This window comes from Sciurus carolinensis, chromosome 2, assembly GCF_902686445.1.
Source record: "Sciurus carolinensis chromosome 2, mSciCar1.2, whole genome shotgun sequence".
Lineage (NCBI taxonomy): Eukaryota > Metazoa > Chordata > Mammalia > Rodentia > Sciuridae > Sciurus > Sciurus carolinensis.
This window is the reverse complement of record NC_062214.1, coordinates 189102428-189116992: the sequence shown is the minus strand read 5'-3', so window position 1 is coordinate 189116992 and position 14565 is coordinate 189102428. Positions and strand designations below refer to the sequence as shown.

General features: G+C 63.3%; 1 protein-coding gene across 2 annotated transcripts in view; it reads left to right on the top strand.

Moving 5' to 3' along the window:
• Itpk1 (inositol-tetrakisphosphate 1-kinase) overlaps positions 1–11795 on the top strand; it is a 137581-nt gene extending 125786 nt beyond the window's left edge. Inside the window, exons 8-11 of one of the 2 annotated variants that reach the window (XM_047540209.1) lie at positions 274–399; positions 1532–1599; positions 5916–6078; positions 10060–11795. In XM_047540209.1, coding sequence (XP_047396165.1) covers positions 274–399; positions 1532–1599; positions 5916–6078; positions 10060–10406 — 704 coding nt within the window. In that variant the 3' untranslated portion in view covers positions 10407–11795. The remainder of the gene's footprint in view (positions 1–273; positions 400–1531; positions 1600–5915; positions 6079–10059) is intronic. The other variant, XM_047540210.1, reaches the window with a different exon arrangement.
• Positions 11796–14565: the final 2770 nt, after the last annotated feature.

Below are 14565 nucleotides of genomic sequence, written 5' to 3'. Positions count from 1 at the left end.
GTCCTCACAGCTTCTACAGGCTTCCCAGCCTCTCTGGATTTGGCTGCGTCCACCTCCTCCCCCAAGGCCTGCTCTGCCCCTGGGGACCTGCAGGGGTACAGGTGGGAAGGTGCCCTGAGCTTGGAGCTATAGGATGAGGAGACGGCAGTGCCTCCAGGCTGGCAGCAGCTCCAGCCCCTGGCCCTTGGGCTTTGCCACTCCGCGGCTCCTGGTGCTGGGAGTGGACTGGCGGGCCTGCGTGGCAGAGTCCCGCAGGGTGTTTATTTTCCTCAGGCTCCTCCCCAGGACCGTCTCTCGTGCCCCCTGTCTGGACTGGCTCCGGTCGGAGTAGCGGGAGGACTGTCGGGCACACCGGGGTGGCCAGGGGCCTCTGTGCCCCACTAGCGGGAAGGATGCCAGGTACCTCTCAGCGCCTGCCTGCTTGGCCTCTGCCCCAATCACTTCCTCTGCATGATCGCTGTGGCGCCGCAGAGTCCCAGAGCTGGTGGGGTCGCGGCAGCCAGGGCAGGCCCCCCACCCTGGCACACAGGCCCTCAGCCGGTCCCTTCCTGTCCTTCAGCTTAGGGGCCTGGGTCCCAGGGCCTGCCATTGTGCCTCACCCTGGAAGGACTCGAGCAGGGCTAGGCCCCTTAGGGGCTCCTAGCTCATGTGGTCTTGCCCGTTCTTGGGGTGGGGGAGGTGACGAGATTGTGACAGCTTTGCCAGAACCCAGCCCTGGGCTCCTGGTTTTGTGATTCTTGCCTTGATGTGCCTGCGCTTCCAAGTGCCTGAGAACGTTTCTGGCTGGCCAGCCGAACTTGCAGGTCCTCAGGGTGACCTTGGTTACTCCTAAGGACATTTACATTTGGGGTGAACGATCGCACCGTCAGTGTGTTGGGTTCAGCGTCCCCGAGACTGGTCTGCTGCCGGGGTCCAGTGGGCGTTAGGGGTGGGTCTGATGGTGACGGACACCCACGGACTGGCGAGCTGGATGTGGCGAAGCGGGTTTCATGGTGAGCAGGTCATTCTGAGCAGCTTCTTGGATGGGTCCTGTGGAAGCCCATGTTCTGGTTTTGGTTTTGCCCTAAATAGTTGGAAAACAGCAGAACCTTTGTATTTTAAGCTCTCACGTGGCAGAGGCAGCCCGGCCGTTCCTCTGTAAGCGTTCCACGGGCGAGAGAGGCCTCCGACCTCGGTGCATGGCTTGTCCCGCCTCCTCAGCCCCCTTTCCTCCCGGCGCCCTTTTGGTGATGATTCTGCAGCACCCTTAGGTGTTAGGGAAACCAGGCGTGCCACCACGAGATGGTGGTGGATGTGGCCCAGCAAACCAGTCACTTTGTGTGGGAAATGAAACTGAGGCCCTGACTGGACCGCGTCCATCCCTGGTGCAGCTTTATGTGGAGAGGGTGCCCAGCTCCCCAGAGCCAGGGCCCTGCTGCTGGGCCTGGAGCCCAAGACTCCCTGGCGTTGGCTGGGGTGGTGCTGCCCCCTGGTGTCAGGTGGCAGAATCACAACCCCAGGCTCTGACCCTCGCTCCTGTCTGCTCTTTCAGACCGAGAGTCCATCTTCTTCAACAGCCACAACGTGTCGAAGCCGGAGTCCTCATCCGTCCTCACGGAGGTACGTATCACCTCCGTGGTGGTCTGGCATGAGGCTGCCTTCACCCAGGCCTGGGCGTGGGGGTGCTGTTGGCCATGGGGTCTCCAGCTGCGCTGTGGCAGGGCTGGGCATTGTGGGAGGCCCCTGTCCCCACGCCAGGGCGCAGGCCAGTTCCTGAGTCCCTCCTGCCCTGCCTGCCTCCCGCCCTTGTGCTGGCGGGCATCACAGCCGTGTGCACGTTGCGGTGAACACGCGGGGCCCGGGTGGAAGGACCGTGAGCACCCCCACAGGCTCCGAGGCAGGCACTCGTGGCCGTCCCTCGCCTGCCGTGTGCTTCTGCATAGCTAGGGTGGCGTGTGACCCCCACGCCTGAAGCCATGGCAGCAAACATTGCGGCTGGTGTTCAGTGAGGATGACCACGTGTCAGGCTCCAGCTGGCTGCCCAGCAGCCTCCGTGCAGCCTCGCCGGGGTGGGACAGGCAACTGGGACAGGCTCAGGAACTTGCCAGGTTCGCAGACTGGTTCACGCCAGGAGAGCTGGGATTTGACCCCAGGTCTGCTTCCAAAGCGGGGTCTTCCAGGAACCCAGGACCTCCTTCCACTCTAATGACCACTGAGCACTGTTCTGAAGCAGACGGAGGTCACCACAGGCACAGGGGGCTAGTGGCAGCAGCTTTGCTCTCACAGCCGCTGCACTCGAGCCTTGCTGGGTCCCTTCCCCCGCGGGAGCGTCCATTTGGGTGTCCTTCGCTTTCTCCCGTCCTCCTCCCTCTTCAGGGCTGGGCTCACCACCAGCAGCCACAGCTGACCCTGGGGACTCGCCCTGGCCTCATGCTCCCGGCCCCCAAACCTGGGCAGCCTGTCCAGCTGTCATTTGTTTCTGGTGTGGACAGGGACCTAGAGAGACAGCAGTGTCCCTCAGGACCTCTAACTGTCCCCCAGGTACCAGACGCACGGGGCAGGGCTGTGTCACTGCAGGCGTAAGTGGGTGCTCTGTGCAGGGAAGCTTTGCTCCCTCCAGGTTCCAGCAGCTTCAGGGCTTCCTACCTGCTGGGCGTCTCGGCACCTTGGCCAGCCCGGGCACACGCAGACTTCCCTAGAAGCTGTCCCTCCCAGTGCCCTCACACTGTTCACCAATGCCAGGGGACACCGAGGGCTGTGTGCACAGTGGCCCCTGGAAGTCACCTTCTTGAATAACCCTTACTGGCAGTGGACCTCAGTTTCCTCATCTGAGAAATGGGAAGGGATCAGCCTGGAGTCACAGCATGGCCCCCGCCTCTGAGGCCTGTGGTGGTCCCTGCCTCCACCTTAGCTCATAACTGCTAGTCAGGAATCTTCCAGAACTAACGCTCTGAAGAAAAAAAGAGACAACACAGGCAGCATGGCCTCCCTGAAGGGCCGTCGCCTCTCCTGGCCGCCCACAGGCCGTCTGGGTCAGCTCCATTCCCAGAAATGGTGTTCAGAACATGCCCTGACCAGTCCTGCCCCGTGCCACCTGGGGCTCTGCCAGCCCCACCTTGGCCTCCCCTCGGCCTCCCAAGAGTGCCCTGCAGTGACCCACACTGACCTCGGAGCCCCACCTCCTACCCCAGGAGGCCCTTGATGGGAGGTAGCTCCATCCGCCCTGGGCCCGGGCCCCTCCTACTTCCAGAGCCCTGGTAGGGTGTCCTTAGGAGCCTGGACCTCGGGGCACAGCTCATGATGGGGCGCTGGCCCAGCTTGCACAGGGCCCAGAGTTCCTGGCACCCCAGGAGGAAAGAAAGCATTGCTTTGCCGGGGCTTGTCGCCTCTTTGCGCCTCAGTCTCCTCGTCCTGCCCCAGGGGACATCTGGGCTTTCCTCCCACTGCTGGAGGAGAGGTGTCCACGGCCAGCTGTGCAGTCAGTTCTCAGTGTCGGCCAAGCGGGGCTGGACCCGGGGCACCCACAGGGCACCTTCCCTGCTCCTGCCCTCTGTTGGCAGAGCCGCCTTGGGTGGTCTGCGTTCAATCCCAGGCAGGACCCGCACACCCTTACCTTGTCACAGGCTGGCTCTTTGGTTTTGGATAATCAAATGTCAAATCCTCAAAGGATTTCTGAGGCTCCTAGCTGAGCCGGGCGAGTGCCTTTATAAACAGCGCGTCATGAGACGCAGAGTGAGACAGGCCGCCTGCCACCCGGCCCCGCCTCCACGTCACCCTTGGTCCTCGCCCGAATCCCAGGTGGAGGCGTTCTCAATACCCGCTTCCCAGGTGCAGCCAGGGCAGTCCCAGGGGTCCACCTGGGTCTCTGACTTGGTGAGGACGCTGGGCTGTGGGACCAGCAGCTGAGCTCCTCCTCGGACTCAACCTCTGACTGCGAGTGGCCCAAGGAGCTCAGGCAGGTGCTGAGCACCCCGCTGAGCCAGGCTGCCGCTGCCACTAAGGAGAATTTCCCCAGGGCACTGGGGTCGTGGGCAGGATGGGCCTGCTGTTCTGCCCTGCAGAGCCGGCAGGAGTGGCATGAACCGCATGACGCGGACGGTGTGGCCTCCGTCCCTGCTCGGTGCATGTCTGGAAGTTCCCTACTGTCCGCTTCAGGGCCAAAGGCCATTTGTCTTGGTGGCCAGGGCTCTATGCTCATCCCTCTAACCCAGCCTCACTTTTTAAAAACATCGAGATGAGGTTGCACGGATAAAATTAACTTTTAAAGAGAAATCCAGTGCAACTGGTAGGTTCACAGTGTGGCCCAACCACAGCGCACCTCTGCTTCCTTCCAGAACTTTCCCATCCCCTGGACCATGAGCCCCACTCCCCGTTCCTCCACTGCTGCTCTGACTCCTGTCCCCTCCTGGACATCTTACACAAACGGAATCATGTAACAGGAGCTTTCCATGTCTTCTTCCTCTTAGTGTGACGTTTTCAAAGTTCACATGTATCGTAGGTGTCAGAATCGTATCCCTCTGTAGATGAACGGGGTTAGTGGCACCCACACCCGTGGCATGTGTCCCGCCTCGCCTGCCAATGCTGGTGGGTGGCTTCGCAGCCTGGCAGAGGAAGCTGCAGTGGACCTTGGTGCACAGGGCCCGAGCCCTGGTTTGCAGCCCTTGGGGGGTCCCCAGGAGCAGAATTGCCGGGCCGGCTGCGAATTCCATGTTTCTCTCTCTGGCCCAAATGTACTTGCGTCTGCACCCCTTCCTCTTCGGCCTCTGAGCCTGCAACCCCAGAACTCCAGTATCTCATGGGCAGTAGCTGAGCCCCGTTCAGCTGCCTGAAGTCACCCCAGGCAGTCCCTGCCCTGAATCAGATAGCCTCCTGCCAGCCAGGCCCATGGTGTCCCTGCTTACCACCCACCTCTTCCCTCCCAGCAAGTCTAGGATGGAGGCTCCATTGGTTCCATTTTACAGAAGAGTAAACTGAGACTCAGAGAGACCAAGAGCTTTTCTCCAAGTCCACAGAGCTAGCAGGTCATCGCAGGATTCACATCCAGTCCCTGGCTCTGAGTCCCTGGCTCCAGAAGCCCTCCTGTGCACGGAGGCTCCTGCTGGGCCGAGCTTGAGCACAGAAGGCTGCGTGCCTGTCCCAGGTCCCTGGGAATAGAGCAGAACATGAGCAGCGCCCGGGCGGTCAAGGGCAGGAGAACTGGGAACCGAGACAGCCCACTCACCCCTGGAAGCTTTCCCAAAAGCCACACTTGGACCCCGGGCATGAAGTGGGAGCAGCCTTGAGCAGCCCCCAGGGAAGGGGGAAGGGAGAGAGGCGGGAAACACCCCCCTGTAGCCGCAGGCCAGAAAGTCAAGATCGACATGCTGCCCGCCCTTCCGTAACAAGACCCGGTCCCAGAACCCTCGACTCTGGGCCGAGTCTACAGAGGAGCTCGCAGGTGTGGAGGACTCCCGGCCTCTGCCCTGACTGCACGCCAGCATCCTGGCAGCTCCCGCAGCTTCTTACCTCCCGCCCTCCCCAGGTGTCCCTCCCCCTTCCCATCCTGCCCAAGGACCCAAATCCTCCCTGCCTTCAAGGTCAGGATCCAGTGGTCTCTGCACCCGGATGTCTTCTGGGTTCACAGTGGCCCTCTACCTTCTTCCCTGCTAAAAGACGTGGGTTTTAGAGTCTTAAAAAACAGGTCCACATCCTTCCCTGTGCTTTCAAGCTGTGTGACCATGGACCAGTCCTGACCCTCTCTGAGCCCCGGTTTCCCCGGATGTAAAATGACCTCAGTCTCCAGCCGGCAAGCAGCAAGACGGTGCGCAGCACCCAGCACCTGCCCAGCTCGCAGCAGGATGTGGACGGTGCTGGCCTGCTGCTTGCTGCGGTGGGTGTGAAGGGCGGCAGGGCCTTGTGCCACCTCCTCACCCTGGTCTGTCCTGTGTCACACACAGCTGGACAAGATCGAGGGTGTGTTCGAGCGGCCGAGCGACGAGGTCATCCGGGAGCTGTCCCGGGCACTGCGCCAGGCGCTGGGCGTGTCGCTCTTCGGCATTGACATCATCATCAACAACCAGACGGGGCAGCACGCGGTCATCGACATCAACGCCTTCCCAGGTGAGCAGCGGGCAGGCTGGTGCCCGGCCGCCAGCAGTCTGGTCCAGCATCTGCGGGTGATGGCAGAGGAGCGGCGCTGACCGGGGCCTGGGCAGGTGCTGCCCTGCCTCTGACCCCTCTGCCGCACCCGAGGAAGGGCTCCCCACGGCGGGCGTCCTGCGTGGGAGGACTGGGCACAGGCGGTGGCTCACGCGCCCTCTCACCAGCTGACCTGAGCCGCCAGATAAGTCCAGCCCTGGAGCCCTTCCAGACTCAGGGGCTCAAGGACTTTGAAGGGGCCACAGCTCCCCACAGTTGCATGTAGGGACAGCGTGGTGGCCCCAAGGGAAGACCTAGTCCAGGGTCACACAGCCGGACTGTGCTCACCCAGGCCACCCTCGCACGGAGTTAGAGGTGGCGTCCATTCTGGTTCCACCTGTCCCCCCACAGGCCGCACGCTCTCCCAGCCCAGGCTCCTGAGCAGCTGGGGCCTCAGGCGTGGCCCCAGCCCGCTGGCCCTTCTCCTCCCTGCTGCCTCTGTAGCGCCTCGTGGGAGGAGACGCCAGCCTCCTTCCTGGCCTCCAGCTCCGCGCTGTGGTACCAGGCAGCATCCTGGTGATGGCGGAGACGCCGTGCTCCGCCTGGGCACAGGGGCTGCTCCAGGCAGCACTGCTGTTCCCTCAGGAAACGGGCTCGGAGGCCACGACTCCTGTCGCCCAGCTGTCGCTGTCCGGGTGCCTGGGGCCCCCTGGTCCAGCCTTAGGCGATGCCGTAATTGGGAGGGCGGGGGCCGGAGGCGTGGGGTGGCTGGTGGTGCCTCTGTGAAGCAGGGACACCAGAGCAGACCCACCAGGGGTGGAGTGGGGTCCCAGGCTGTGTCCTCTGGGGCCCCGTGTCTGAGGGCACAGGACGGCAGCAAACGGGTCAGAGGGCAGCAGCCTGCTGCGGCGGGGCGAGGACTCTGGGTCTCACTTGGGAGCAGCATCTAAGGTCTGTGTCGGTCACCCTGGGCAGAGCCTTGGGGTCAACTGGAGCAAGAGGGAGGGAGCTGGGGAGCTGGGGGTGCAGCCAGAGGGCCTGGGAATGAGGAGCAAGGCAGGGGTGTGGTGGCACCACGGGGGCGCGGAGCCCGGGCAGGGTGGGAGGGAAGGCCACACCGTGGGGCTTCAGGAGGAAGCGTGGGAGGCTTCCCTGAGAGCCTGCTGTGTCCAGGGGACAGCCGCTGAGCCAGCGTGGACAGGGAGGCGTCTTCCAGGGGAGCCAAGAGAAGGGCCACCCCAGCATGGCTGGGTGGGGGGCGGGGCCCTAGGACTGCAGGAGGGTGGAGGCCACACCCGGCAGAGGCTGGTGGAGTCTGCTCCTGAGGGTGGCCCTGGAGCAGGAGGCGGCCCCGCAGGCCTGGGCCTGGGGGAGTTGGTGTCTGGGAGATGGCTCTGCGCGCAGCCTTGGGGCCAGGCAGGGGTGTGGCCCTGGGTAGGCTGCACCCCAGGGGAGGTAACTTCAGGACCTCAGGGGCAGTAGCAGCCCTGCCAGAGGCCACCTCGAGCCAGGCCCCTGTGGAGGCAGGCGGCAGCCAGTCTGCTCCTCCCGCTGCCTGCCCGGGGGGACTGCTGTGATCACCTTTTACCAAGGAGGATGAGGCCAGGCACTGAGAGACTCGTCCAAGGTCACAAGGTCCCTAAGTGGTGGGCCAGGGCGGGGCCGGCAGCCCTGAGCCTGCACTCTGACCACGAGACTTCCTGCCTCTTGGAGCCCAGCCCTGGGTTCAAGTCCAGGCTCTGCCTGCACAATCTGGCGGTTCAGGCCACCTGGTCGCTGCCCGTCTGCTCCTTGCAAGTGGGACCAGCCTCCCACCCTGCAGGACAGAGGCCACGGGTGTGCCCAGCACCCATGTGGAGCTGTCTGCTCCTTGCCACCCGTCTGCCCCTGCTTGTGTCAGCCCACCCCGCCGCCTGCTCATCTGTAGGCCTCCAAGGAGGCAGCGCCTCTGCACCCCACCCCACCCCTGCTGGCTCCCCTGGGGCCTCTGGGCCTAGTCTGGGGACGAAAGCAGAGTGGTTGCTGAGGAACAGCCTCCTGGATTCCCTGGAGGCCTGACAGAGGGTCTCCCTTGTTCCTACTCAGGCTCCCAACAGCTAGGCCCACAAGCCTGGGCATCTCAGACCCAGGTCTGCCCTGCCCTTCGCCCCTAGCCTCAGGGCCAACGGGGCACCCAGTCCTGTGGGGCCTCCCAGCACCATGCAGTATTCTAAGACACAGGACCAGAGGGCCTAGCTCAGGTCTCAGCTGTGCCTCTGAGGAGCTTTGTGACTCTGGACCTCTCTGAGCCTCAGTGTCTTCCTCTATAAAATGGAGGCTGCAAAGATGCAGCAGGCCGAGGGACAGGAACTGAGAGTCGCGTGGCCAGCACTGCGTGCGTGCCCTCTGAACACTGGCAGGGACGCCTCACCTGCTAACTGTGGTTAGCAGTCCCACGTTTCCTCTGTCAAGCGGGGCAGGTCTGTGAAGGCGATGGTCCCGGAGGCCCTGCACACCCGCCGTGTGGCCTCCCTGCTCCCCGGCTGCCTGGACACGGAGGAGCCCCTGGAGTTTCTCTGTGAGAGGTGGCACGGTGCCCTGTCCCAGCTTTGCCCCCAGCTGTGACAGTGGCTGGGAATGCCATCCAGAGCTTGTGCCAGTGCCCCGTGGCCTCGGCAGGGCGCGGTCGGCGGCGGTGGCAGCTTCTGCAGGGAGGGCAGCGCCCTGACCCCAGGCTGGCACGCTGCGACCCCTCGCAAGGCGTTGCCTGCCTGCCACGGCCCCGGGCTGCGGCCCGTTCGCCCTTCCACGTCGGCCCAGGCGGGCGGAGGCCCCCACAAGGGGCACATCTGAGCCGTGTGGTGGCCTCGGGAGCCCTCACCCGGTCGGAACCTGCTGAGGCTCCCGAGGACGCTGCTGCCCCGCTGGCCTCTGGTTGGGGAGCATCACCCAGGCAGACACAGGCAGTTCATGGTCCTGGAGTCTCCCCGAGTGCCGAGACTCAGAGCAGCGTGCGGGGCCGCCCTGTGTTTTAGGGTGAAAAAGGAACACTTTCAGTGTGGGTTGTGGCTGCTCTGGGGCAGACGCCACCCACGTTCCAGCCCCTCTGGGTGATGCCCGTAGAAGCCTCTAGTAGGAGCGGTGGTGTCCTCTCAGAGGACAGCTGAGGACGCTGAGGCTCAGGACAGATGCAGTGGCAGGAGTCAGGCCTGAGGCAGGGTCAGGCACACCCCACGGAGGCTGTGCGTCCTTCGGGGAAGCGGCTTTGGTATTGCCACCCCATCCGTACGTCTTACCACCTCAGGGGGGTGTGTCCATCATCTTTCCGTGACTATAACAAAATAAGTGAGATAATGAAAAGAGTAAGGGTTGCTGGGCATGGTGGCTCCTACCTGTACCCCACTACTCAAGAGACCCAGGAAGGAGGACTTGCAAGTTCCAGGCCAACCTTGCCATTTTTGTTTCTATGGTGGGCATCCTTGTCTCAAAATAAAAAATACAACGGGCTGGGAATGTAGCGTGGTGGTAGAGTGCCCCTGGGGTCAATCCTCAGTACCACAAAAAAAAAAAAAAGGAAAAAGAGGAAGGGTTTGTTTTGGCTCTCAGTTTTGGCGGTTTCAGTCCCTGCTCAGCTGGCCCTGTGGCTTTGGGCCTGTGGCAAAGCAGCACATCATGGGCGGGGAGCACCTGGCAAAGGAAGCCTGGAAAAGAGAGTGCAGGGAAGAGGTGCTGGGTCCCAATACCCCTTTCCAGGGCATCCCCCACCCCCTCCGTGACCAAAAGGCCTCCCGCCAGGCCCCACCCCTTAAAGGTCCCACCACCTCTCCTAACTGGGGCCACACCTCTGCACACTGCAGGGGGCCCTGTCCACACCATGGCAGGGGGTGGACAGGTGCTTAGTCAGTGGCGCTCGCTGCTTCTCGGGGTCAGGGCCTGCCCCTGCCCCCCGCACCCGCTGACCCCTGCTGTCTCTCCCCATCCCAGGCTACGAGGGCGTGAGCGAGTTCTTCTCGGACCTCCTGAACCACATCGCCACCGTCCTGCAGGGCCAGAGCACGGGCACTGCCACGGGGGACGTGGTCCCGCTGAGGCACAGCAGGCTCCCAGCAGAGCAGGCAGGCAGCCTGGCGGGCGAGTGGACGTGCGGCGCCAGCGCGGGCTGCTGCGGCAGCGTGCTGGGCCAGGACGCGCCCTGGACGGCAGAGGCCGAGGCCAGCGCGGGCGGCGCCACCAAGCTGCCGCAGCAGAGACTCGGCTGCACCGCGGGCGTCTCGCCCAGCTTCCAGCAGCACTGCGTGGCCTCCCTGGCCACCAAGGCCTCCTCACAGTAGCCACGGAGCCTGGACCCAGGGCGGCGCGAGGCGCGAGCACACCGCTGGGCCGTCGGCTCCCAACGGACGCTACTAGGAGTTCCCGAGGATCTGATGCTTCCTTTTTTAATTTTTGACCTGATTTCTGGCGTCGTGGTCTAAACGAGGGGTGGGGAGATGGAGGGAACAGTGGCCCAGCCTCGGGGACAGGGACTGCCTGCTTCCTGCCTGTGACCTCCCCAGTTTACACAGCGCGTCTCAACACTAGGTCTGAGTGTGGGTGTGTGTGCGTGTGGGTGGTGGTGCCAGGAGTGTGTGCACGTCTGTCGTCTGTCCCCATGGCTGCTGTGGACCAGGCTCCTGGACCCTGGAGGGAGGCCCGCTCCCCCGGGCTGTCCACGGCTGAGCAGAGAGCGCCGAGGACGGTTCCCCTTCTGCCAGGTCCACCCATGCCCCAGACCTGACCCTTTCTGCCCACCTTGGCCCTTCCAGGCCGACCCCCCAGGGGAGCTGCTGACCCCTCCCTCCCCAAAGCCAAGGGACAGCGGCTCCTCGAGAAGGCTGTGAGGCCCCGGCCCTGCCCACGGGGAGAGGAAGCTTCCTGTGGGCCGAGGCCCAGACCCTGGCTGCTGCCACTCTTCACTGTTCCCTGGGCCCCCAGGCCCTCCGTGGCTCCCACCTGCCACTGCCCTCCCTGGACCACTCTCCCAGTCTCCTCCCAGCCTCCCCTGGTCTCTAGAGGGCAGTCAGGTCCAGAGAAGGGCAGCTGGCTGGTGCCCAGTGCCCTGCCTGTGGGGCAACCTGCTTCTCCCCAACACCTGGAGGACAGCGGGCGCCTCCGCTGGGAACCACGGCCAGCAGGTCCCTCTTCCGGTGAGAGAAGGCTGCCCCTGGTTCACTCCCGTGCACGGCAGGCACCAAGCCAGCCGCCAGACACCACACCTGCCCAGACCCACTTGCCACAGCAGGCTGACCACTCACTGACCCCAAGTCTGCAGGAGGGGCCCCCGAGGGCACAGGCCAGGTGAGGGACCCGCCCAGTGTGATCTTGCGAAATGCAGTTCACTCGGAAAGAGAAAAGGCCGCCGAGCTGTCCTGCGCGGCCCAGTGGGACGGAGGACACTGGAGGGAGCCTCGGAAGGCCCCGCAGAGCCGCTGAGCCGGGCACTCGGGGTGGGGTCCTCCTCTGGACAAGGAGGAACTGGGCCAGCACCAGGGCCGGAAGCCACCAGGACTGCCTGGCCTCCTTGGAAAGAACGGCCCAGGACTGGCCGCGTTTACAGGACCTGAGTGTTGACCCTGATGGATGCCTGCTCGTCACCCTCCTGGGCCTGACCCTGAGCCCGGGGCATGGGGACGCGGGGCAGCCTCTTGCACTGCTTTGTCTCCAGAATAAACTACTGAGATCAACCCGCATTCCTGCAGTGTGGCTCCTGTTCTGTCACCCGCCTGGCCTCGCCTCGGGCAGGGCCTGGAGAGCAGCCGCATGCAGTGTGGCCTGGCACCTCCGTTCCTCCTGCTTGGCGAGCCCGGGTCACACGCGGCAGGGTCCAGGGCTAGGTACCCGGGAACTGCCTTCTGGCCACGTGACCTTTCCACCAGCCTCGCGGTGATGACCGGGACAGAGGTTTCCCAGTGGAGCTGGTCCCGTGACTGCCCGGCAGCTGTTGGGGACAGGACAGGACCAGCCCATCCAGGCTGGTGGATGCCATTGGCAACCATGGGTTCATGGACAGGCACTGTGGGTGGTGATGGGGCCCCTGCCACCCCTTGAGGGGCTCAGCAGCCAGGACGGGAGTCCCTGTCCTCCAAATGCCCTGTGTGCTTGCTGACCTTTGTTGGTCCCAGGGTGCTTCCCCCAGTTGGTGTCCCTGAGGACTCGCTGGCCTTGACCTTGGGGGTGGGTGTCAGGGAGACGGGCCCTCTGAGGCAAGTTAGCTGTGGCAGCCTGTCCCCTGGAACAGTCTGCCGAAGGCACTGAGCCCACCGGAAGACCTGCTAAGCAGACAGTCAGCCCTGCCCGCGTCCCGGGGGAGGCTGGCCCGTGCCCATGTTTCTGTTGCCCATTTGGCCATCATGTTGGCACTGAGGCATCCCATCTTGGTGGTCAGGGAACAGGGCTGCTGAGGGGCAGCAGGAGCAAGTGGCAGGACCACAATTTGGCTGAGCCTCGGGTGGTTTCAGAGGGTCACCTGCACAGTCTGCTTTGGGTTCCCGGGACCAGAGGCCTTGGGTCCAGCTGTGGCCGAGGATACTTTGTAGAGCAACATGACTTCATACACATTGTACCCCAAGTGCCATCTGCTGGTGTCTGTCCCCACCAGGGGAGCAGAGGAGTCTGTCCTGGATCAGGGTCTTCACCCCTAGTGTCCTGGAAGTGTGGCTTTGCAGTGCGCAGTGGGTAGGGCTGATCGGTCCCCAGTGTCACACCACTGAGGCCTCAAGGGTTTCTGTGGGGCATCTGGTACTGGCCTGCCCATGTCTGTAATCCTAGCAGTGAAAGAGAAAATGACCTTGAAGGAGCAGTCCTCAGAGGCCACCAAGGGGGCTTCACGGCAGGTTGGAAACCCTCACGGGAAGCTGGTTTTCTGGACAACTGCAGAGAGTGACCAGTGCCAGCTAGACGGCCACTCTGAGACCAAGGGAGCCTGTGTCCCTTCGACCTGGAAGACATCTTTGACTCGGGCATTCCTGCTGGCCACTGGCCACAGAGAGCCCTTGGATGGCTTCACTGATGTCCCTGGGCTTTGGGTCTTCCCTGATCATTGACCCTGTGGGACCCCAGCAGCTCCCCTCCCTGCCTTGCCACAGCACGCTGGCCCTGGGACTCCAGAGCCCTGGAGCTGGGCGCCGGGTCCTGAAGGAGCAAGCTCCTTGTGGGCTACCCTGGGTGGACCAGCGCACGACCCTCGTCCACTGGGGGCTCTAGGTCCCCACCTCTGGGGCCGCCTGCCCACGCCTGCTGCAGACGTACCCGTCTGCCCTGCCAGTGTGATGTGACTTCCGGTCCTCCCTCATGATCGGGGTCTGTGCCTCTGCTTCTTTCCACAGCCATCCCAGTGTGGACGTGGGGCGACTCCCCACGTTCTGCACAGAGGGGAGCTGGTTCCCGCTGGCAGCATGGCCTCTGCGGCTTGGGTTCTTATCCACCCAGGGCCTTTCCAGAAACCCTTGCATTTTCTCTTCACTGCCAGGACATCTGTGACCTGGCCTCTGGAGGGGCCGAGCACCCTGCAGGTGTGCAGGGTCATGCCTCTCTAGCACACTCTGTACAAGCTGCTCAGGCCGGGTTTCACCAGGTGTCGCCCGTAGTGCCCCCACCCATGCCATGTGACCTCTGCTTTCGCTCCAACCCAACTGTTCACAAGCAACCCTACCAGAATCCCAGGCAGGGCCCGGGTTGGTCTGTGACGTCCCAACACAGAGCGGGTGCGGTGCTCTATATAACCAGGCTTCTGCCTCCTGGCTCTGGCACGTTTGCTCTGTGTGATGGTGACGCAGGTGGCTGGTCCTTAGGATGGTTATTCTGGGGACAAGGAGTCCCCATGTTCTCTCTTTACCAGCTAATCTGGGTAGTGTGTGTTTTGACTGCTGATGGCCTAGGAACAGAGCTAGTGCTGCGTGTGACATTCTGTGATCATGGCCGGGCGGGGGGCTCTGCAACATGTGAAGGAATGAACACAGAACAGCAGCAGCGTGTGGAGGGCAGGCCTCTGTGCCTGGGGATGGGCAGCAGCAGCAGTGGGCGGCTGGCTTCCTGAGCTGCCCCCCGACAACGCATGCCACATAGGACTGTTTTTCGGGTTCATGGTGACCATCCCCTCCAGCCCTGGGCGCAATCTGGTAAGGAGGTGGCAGGTGTTATCCCCATATTACAGATGAGGAGACCGAGGCTCTGAGAGCCCAGGCAGGCCTGATGAGCTCTTCACTTAATGATCGGACTGGGGATGCTCCCTGGAACCTGAGGCCAAAACCGGAGTTCTCACCACCAAACCCTCCTGTTCAGACTGGACCAAGAACTTGACTCCCTGATCTCACCCAGCACTGGCCACAGTGCTGTACCTGTAATCCCAGTGCTCAGACTGAGGCAGGAGGATCACAAGTTCAAGGCCAGCCTCAGCAACTTAGCAAGAGCCTGCCTCAAAATAAAAAAGACTAGGGGTGTAGCTCAGGGGAAAGC